Consider the following 8,335-nt stretch of genomic DNA (forward strand, 5'->3'; position numbering starts at 1 on the left):
TATATATATTATAAAAGGCAAAATAAAGATTAACATCAGGTTTTGTTACTTGTAAATATGTGCAGCTGTTTTTACATGGGAGGAAGACGAGGTTGAAGATGCATCATGCATGATATCGTTCTGGGCGCAAAGTTGAATTCTTTGCGCTTTCGTTCCTTTATACTGTGTAATATTAGCTTTCTGTTTTGTTTGCAGCCTCTTTCAAAAGATTCTCATAATGAGAAACAGCCTCCACCTCAGACCTGTGCCTCAGTTTCTCCAACTCCAGCAGAACCCATCCAGTCAGGTTCCGTCAAAGCAGGATCAACAAATGTTTCAGATATGAAGGCTGGAAAAAACGAAGCGGAGGTCGTTGCAGTCCCGACTGCGTCTTGTAAATCCAATGAAAATCCTGAGAGGAAGCGGTCACCCAGAGCTCCAGTCGTCCCTGCAGAAAAACAAGCCATGCCTGCTCCGTCCACCTCTACCATGTCAGTCGCGGCTTTGGGCAACCCAGAGGACGGCGCTGTTGAACTTCCTCAGATCAATGAAGAATTTTTCAGGGTGCTGACAACAGCACTTCGTGAGCACAGACTAAGACAGGGAGAAAAGAAAACAAGTGAAGAGGTGAGACTGGCTCTAAGTCATGGCATCTAGATGCCTACTTTTATTGGAGACTACTGCTAACACAGCAACTCTAAGAAACCAGTACTTTTATGATACCTAATATCAAAATTGGGACTTAAATGCTGTTAGTTAATGGATACTTTCTGTTCAGTACTTGACTATAAAGCTGCCATTTTTGTGAACCAGACGGTTAATAAAGTTCTGCTGTGGCTGAACTTCAGAGTTATCTAAAAATGCTTTAAAAGTCCGAAAACTGATGTTTTTTATTCGGTTCTTTAGAGTCTCACCATAAGCAAAACAACCTCTGAAGGTATGAAGGAGGAAAACGCACCCCTCACAAAGGTAAATTTAGCAGAGTTGTTTTCCACAATCATGATATTTTTGGATTAGATTTTCTTTATTCTCCGTATATTTTACTAAAAATAGTTGGCATGTTAGATTTTGTGAATCAGATGAATTGTAAATGTCGTTTCTTCTCCACCAAGGATGAAAGCAAAGACGAGGATAATTACTCGGATCCTTTTGATGAGTTTGGCTTTAACTTTGGGGACTTTGTGACTGTTGATGAGATTAGTGAGGAAATGGATGACACGCTGGTTGAAGACACCTCTGTTTCATTAGAGTCGACATCCAAAGATGCAACAGGAGGGCAGAGCCTCGATGTGTCCTCTGCTGCCAGTAAGACCTCAACAAGGTCTTCAAAAAACTGCAAGAGCTCAACTTCTTCCCCATCCAAGTCTGAGAAGGGCAGTGACTCATCTGTTAGTGGGGTTAAAACATCTCCCTCCACTCCTTCTAATTCTGTAAAAACTCCACCTTCCTCTGCTCATAAATCTCAGTCAAACAAGAGTAAGCCTCCCGTTAGGTCATCAGAAACATCATCCTCTGGTCGAAGTACTCGTTCAGCAGCAACCATCAAATCATCTGCAGGAACACAGCAGGTGGGTAAAAAGGATGTAAAACCTAAAGAGAGTGCAGTGGCAAAGTCTGACCACCAGGCGTCAGCAGAGAGCTGTTCTGCAAAAACTGTTGAGTCAGAGTTGAGGAAAAAAACATCGAAGATTCAACCCACAGAGGGACGGAGCTCACAGATCCAGAATCTGAAGTCAGATTTTAAAAATGTCAAAGAGACGAAGAAAAACGAAGTGAAGGATAAGAAAAAAGACATGGCTGGAAAAAGCACAGAGGAGAAGAGGGGCAATAATGAGAATACACAAATCCTTGATTCCTTCAAAGAAAAATCTGATGAGCAGAAAAATAAGGATGTCAATCAAGACAGAAGAACGGAAATTCAAATATCTGGACCTGAGCAGGACCAGCTCACTCATCAGGGAGCTGATAATGACACCGGCCCATCAGATGAATGCCAGGAAATGGAAGTAGATGAGTCCACCAAGCTGCAGGACGGTGCACTTAAAGATCAGGCTGCCACAGCTCATGATGGAGAAACCAACCAGACTCCAAATAGCAGTAGGGTAAAACAACATAATGACATTCGTTTATCCGAGAGAGTCTGTGAAACCTCCAAAGAGGTTGGTCAGACCTCGAATGAAGACCAAAATTTACTAAAGCTACAGGACAAAAGAAGAACATATGTGACACAAACAAACGACAGCAAGATAGAAAAAGAAGACAGTCTTGAGGATTTCGAGGAAATGGTCTATAAAGTTGTGGACTCCATTGAAGACGATTCTGTTCAAGAACCCTCGACCACAAGGAGTTGTAGTAGGAGACGAACACCCAGGGGAAACAAAAAAGATGAGAAGACATCACCTCCTGTAGAAGAACGTAAGAAATCTGACGACGAAGAACAGGAAGTGTTCACAGTTTTAGACTCTGTGGAAGAGGAAAGTCCCAGTGAAAAATCAGTGATGACGAGATCGACTAGAGGAAGAAGAGAAAACACAGCAAAGAAAGTTGAAGAAAATACTAAGACGAAGGAAGACAAGACCCCCACAAGAAGAAGATGCACACCAGTCAGAAGTTCTAAGGAAAAAGAAAAAGAGAAAACTCCAAAAAAAGATGTTCCTTTAAAGGAAAGTACCCCAACAAAGAAGAGTTACTCTGCTGTAGCAAGTACTGGTGATGAGGACACTACCTACATGGAATTGGATGCTGTTGAGTATGACCAACCAACTACACAGAAACCAAGAAGAGGAAGACCAAAGGACAACAATAAAACAAGTAGAGAACAAAGTGAGGAAGGAGAAGAGCCTGTTTATCAGATTGTAGATTCTCTAGAAGAAGATCAAGAAAATGCAATGACGGTGACATCCACTCTTCAGAAAGAGACTGAGACAAAAGTTGAAATGACTGCAGATGTCAACATTGTTTCGCTTACCAAAGCGAAGGAAGACAAGTCCCCCACAAGAATACGCACACCAGCCAGAGATGCACATGAAAAAGACAGAGTTTGTCTAAAGGAATGTGCACAAACAAAGAAGAGTGACACTGCTGTAACAAGCACTGGTGAAGAGGACAATACTTGTAAGCAATTGAATGTTAAGGATGGCCAACCAATAACACAGAAATCAAGAAGAGGAAGACCAAAGAAGGACAATAAAACAAGTAACAAACAAACTGAGGAAGAAAAGCCTGTTTATCAGATTGTAGATTCTCTAGAAGAAGATCAAGAAAATACAATGACGGTAGAATCCAGTCTTCAGGAAGACGGTGAGCCAAAAATTGAAATGACTGCAGATTTTAACACAGTTTTGTCTACCAAATTGAGTGAAGACAAAACCCTCACAGGAAGACAATGCACACCAACCAGAGATTCCCATGAAAAAGTCGTAGTTCCTCTAAAGAAAAGTACACCAACACAGATGAGTAATGCTGCTGTAGTAAACACCGGGGAGGAAGACAATATTGTTGAAGAACTGGATGCTGTTGAGGATGGCCAACCAACAACACAGAAACCAGGAAGAGGAAGACCAAAGAAGAAAAATAAAACCAGTAATAAACTGACGGAGGAAGAAGAGGCCATTTATCAGATTGTGGATACTGCAGAAGATGATCAAAACAAAATCATGATGGCAGCTTCCACTCATCTGGAGGAAACTGAGGCAAATGTTGAAATGACTGAAGATGTCAACACAGTTTTGTTTTCCAAAATGAAAGAAGACAAGATCCTCACAAGAGGACAACGCACACCAACCAGAGGTTCTCAGGAAAAAGACATAGTTCCTCTAAAGGAAAGTACACCAACAAAGAAGAGTGATGCTGCTGTAGCAAGCACTGGCGATGAGGACAGCACTTATAAAGAATTGGATGCTGCTGGGGATGATCAACCAACAACTTCTCAGAAACCAAGAAGAGGAAGACCAAAGAAGGACAATAACACAAGTAAAAGGCAAACTGAGAAAGATGAAGAGCCTGTTTATCAGATTGTAGATTCTGTAGAAGATCAAGGAAAAAATGTGTTGGTAGAATCCAGTATTCAGAATGAAAGTGAGACAAAAGTTGAAGTAGCTGCAAATGCCAACACCGATTTGTTTACCAAAATAAAGGAAGACAAGAACCTCACAAAAAGACGACACACACCTGCCAGAGATTCCCAGGAAAATGACAGGGAGAAAACTCCAAAACCAGATGTTTGTGTTCCTCCAGTGGAAAGTACACCACCAAAGAAGAATGATGCGAGGCACTTAGGTGGGCAGGATACTACTTATGAAGTAATGGATGCTGTTGAGGAAGAGGCTGTTGAGCCAGCAACACGAGCATCAAGGAGGGGAAGACCAAAGAAGGACAATAAAACAAGCAAAAAACAAACAGAATATCTGAAAGTTGACTCGCCCAGAAAGGATGAAGAAGAAGCAACATATCAGATTCTTGACTCTGTTGAGGATGAGGTGGTTGATGACGTAGCTCCTATAGACCAGTCTGAGTGCGCAAAAACGTCAAGCGTTTTTGCAAATGATGACATAACGAAGGAAATGATTAGGTCACTGTTAAATGAGGAGGAAGGAGGGGCAATTTATCATATTGTAGATTCGCTGGAAGAAGATCAAGTTCAAGAAAAGGCGATGACAGAAACAGCCATGCAGGAGGAGCGTGAGACAACAGGAGATCTGGTAGCAAGTACTGACCATGTACTGTCCAGCCCCTCAACTGTGGAACCATCTGAACAAACAGGTGGAGAGAAGGAGACTCAGTTAGCTGGTAAACCATTGGAGGATAAAGAAGATCCATCTGCTAAAGGCTCTGATACTGATGGGAAGGCAGATGTTGTAGGGAAAGACAAGTCTTTAAATCAGCCAAATAATCACCTTGGTGCATCAGAGGAGAGTACACTAACATCACCGAAGAGCAAGGACACAGAAACAACCGAAAATATTCTTGTGAACCTGGATCAGGTGAGCGAAGATGAGGAAGATTATCCTGATGACGCGGCGGAGGAAGAAGAACTGAAGAAAAGGCAAGCTGCTGCTCAGAAAAGAGAAAATGACCGTGAGGAGAAAAGGTCCAGGGAAAGAGAAACTAGGGAGCGAAGGAGTCGAAGCAGCAGCACAGGAGGGAGCAGAAAATCAACACGGGAGCCGGAGAAGACGAGTCAAGAAGATTTGGAAAAGGTGGAAGTAGGCGCCCAGGATCTGGTGACCCTTGATGAGGTGGGAGAAGATGAAGTCGGAGAGGAAGCTGTGACAGAAGCTCCAACATGGGAAGTGGAACTCACAGAGGGAGAACTGCAGGATCTCGTTACGCTGGATGAGATTGTTGAGGAAGAGGAAGGACAGCTTGAAGCCCCGCCTCAAAGTCTGGAGAGCCAATCCAAGGACTCTCTACAGCCGGAGGTATGGTTGAGATCCAACTGTAGCTTGTTTGAATCGAACATTATGTCACAGATGGCATTATGAATCTCACTGGCTTGTTTGTCTCCTTTTAGGCCTCGCCATCTTTGACAAAAACCACCCGGATTGAGGACAGAGATGACAATAATCATCCAAAAGAACCTTCAAGCTCTTCTAAACGTAAACTCGATGACACCACAGGTTTGTGAACTAATGTCCTTAGAAGACTTTGCTATCAGTCTTTGGTTTCATCTCATATCAAGAGGGTTAGATTTCCTGCATAAGTAACCATGGCAACAGGTATAGGTAAAGAGTAACCAGCTTCATTATGCTGAAAATCCTGAATTGAGGCTGAAGTTAGCTGAAGTTAACTTATTAAGCCACTAATTCTGCTTGGTATAACAAGCCCCCTGGTGTTCACTGCTGGACCTTAGTCACAGAAAATATTTTCTTTGTGTCGTTTCATTTAGTGGTTCTTTGTGCAGCGTCACCACAGGCGAGGAGGAAAACATCGTGCTGAAAGGGTTTTATTTGTTTGACACAGTGCCGTGTGAAAACGAACCACACCAGTTCAGAATGATGCTGTTTTAGTCCCGAATCGAACCGAGTCTACCAAACTATTGAAAACACGCTAAGATTTATTTTGTTTTCTGGGCTTCAGTTTATTCTACTGTGGTGGAAATAAATCTCTCAATAGAAATAGTTTTGGACTGAATGCCTCAAAGTGGTACAACTTTACCACCTGGTGACATAACTCTGTTTTATAAGTCTATATTCTGTTTAACATTTTTAATGTTGCTGTTCTGCATAACTTCGTTCTCAATCTAATACTCAATTTTAAAAATAATATTTTGTACAGACCGGTACTAGGTTTGAATACGAGTGTGAAATGGTTTATTCTTTTGCTTTAGAGGAAAGTGGGAACTTTGTCACTGTTGATGAGGTGGGAGAGATTGAAGAGGAGGAGGAAAAGGAAGCAGTAACAAGAAAAGGTCAACCCAGGAAGAGAAGCCGACAGACTCCTGGTAACAAACACAACTGTCTAAATCAGTGTTTTTCAACCTTTTTTGAGCCAAGGTACATTGTTTTAATTCAAATCCCGAGGCACACCACCAACCAAACATGTAAAGAAAGATACTCTGTAGCCGCCTATATTACATATATAGTCATTCTTATCAAAGTGTCTTGAATAGGAATCAAACATAAAAATGTATTTTTTTATCACATTTTACATTTCTTATTTCAAATTGCACTTAACGTGTCCACTTCAAAAATACACCTGAACAGAACCACAACACTGTGGTGTTAAATTTAAAGAAGGTGTAGAAAACTTCAAAGTGTTTTACAAACTAATCCACAATCATTCTTATAGCTAGAATACAGAAAATAATTCTTATTCTGAAAGAAGCAATAATATTTGGGAAACATTTCACTTCATATTCACTGTTACAATATGAAGAGTTGCATGTACAAAATGTCAATATCTGTATATTGACATTTACAGAAAATAATTCTTATTCTGAAAGAAGCAATAATATTTGGGAAACATTTCACTTCATATTCACTGTTACAATATGGAGAGTTGCATGTACAAAATGTCAATATCTGTATATTTTACCCACCTAGTGTGAAACCTGTGCATGTTTGGATGAAAACAGCTGATTTCCTGGCAGAAACTGAAGAAAGACAAAGTTCTTCCTCAACAGATCTCTGTTTCTCTATGTTTTTAGTTTTTATAGTAGCCAGGCTGGAGAAGCTCACTTCACACAGATATGTTGTGGGAAATGGACCCATGTTCTTTCCAACTACTGCTGAGCTTCACTTTCTTTTCTTTCACTGTTGTCACAGTATTGCTAGATACAATTCTCTCATTGTAACATTCATGCATCACTAATTCTCTTGTTTTATTATAAAATGCTCTGTACCTACTGCCATCTAGTGGTAARAAAATKACATGATTACKCCGCTAKTCACTACTACAGCAGACACTCGAAGATGGCATTATTTGCAGATAATTCATTTTCAAAAAATCTTTTAAAACCAATTACCGTATTTTTTGGACTATAGAGCGCACCATACTAGCACCTTCAAACAAAATGTTTGGAAAAAAACAAACAAACTGGAAGCTGCTCTCGGTTTTCCTTAAGGACCCAGCAGAGAGCTGCGTCCTAATAAATCTGCTGGATATATTAATTACGCAGCACTCCKTCTCCAAAGCCGAACCATGGTTTCGTTCACACCGAACTTAAATGCAGCGGCTCTATTTCCCTCCTGTAATGCCAGATCAACAGCCCTCAACTTAAAAGCTGCATGACATGAGTTTGAAAACATTTCTCTGGATATACGGGCTGCTAGCATGTGGTTGAAAATTAGCACGTTCTTCTTTTGATTTACAATTTTGACTTCTAATAATTCACTTCCTGCTAGAGAGCCCCCTGGTGGTTGAAGAAAAATACGCAGAAAAGCCACACCGGGCTACAATCCGCATGGTTCAAAGGGTAGGGAAAAAGTAGCAGCTTATAGTCCGGAAAATACGGTACCGTAGGTGAAATTTAATCATTTCCACTGCACACCTGACGATCACTCACGGCACACTAGTGTGCCGCGGAACAGTGGTTGAAAAACACTGAGCTAAAGCTTCAGTCAGAGAGTAAAGCTTTAACTCAATTTACTAATTTCTTTTTACAGGGAGAAAATCGACCAGGGGCAAAACGGTGAAGGACGAAAATCATAGACGAGAAGAGGAAGAAAATAAATCCCTGCCCCCTGCTTCCCTGGACTCCTCCTCGACTCTGGACACAACTGGTCCATCAGGTGACACTCGGTTTCAGACCCAGAGGACGAAGGAGGGGAAGAACACCAAAGCTGCTTCTGCCGAACATCAGCCTCTGCATAATGATGGACTGAGATTAGGATGTGAGGAAGTAGAGAAACAAGAG

At 41.3% G+C, this 8,335-nt stretch overlaps 1 protein-coding gene across 1 annotated transcript in view; it reads left to right on the plus strand.

Moving 5' to 3' along the window:
- LOC103480641 (serine/arginine repetitive matrix protein 2-like) overlaps positions 1-8,335 on the plus strand; it is a 49,341-nt gene that overhangs the window by 22,731 nt on the left and 18,275 nt on the right. Inside the window, exons 14-16 of the mRNA XM_017310476.1 lie at positions 196-606; positions 886-948; positions 1,092-2,030. Coding sequence (XP_017165965.1) covers positions 196-606; positions 886-948; positions 1,092-2,030 — 1,413 coding nt within the window. The remainder of the gene's footprint in view (positions 1-195; positions 607-885; positions 949-1,091; positions 2,031-8,335) is intronic.

Source organism: Poecilia reticulata, linkage group LG18 (genome assembly GCF_000633615.1).
Source record: "Poecilia reticulata strain Guanapo linkage group LG18, Guppy_female_1.0+MT, whole genome shotgun sequence".
Classification (NCBI taxonomy): Eukaryota; Metazoa; Chordata; class Actinopteri; order Cyprinodontiformes; family Poeciliidae; genus Poecilia; species Poecilia reticulata.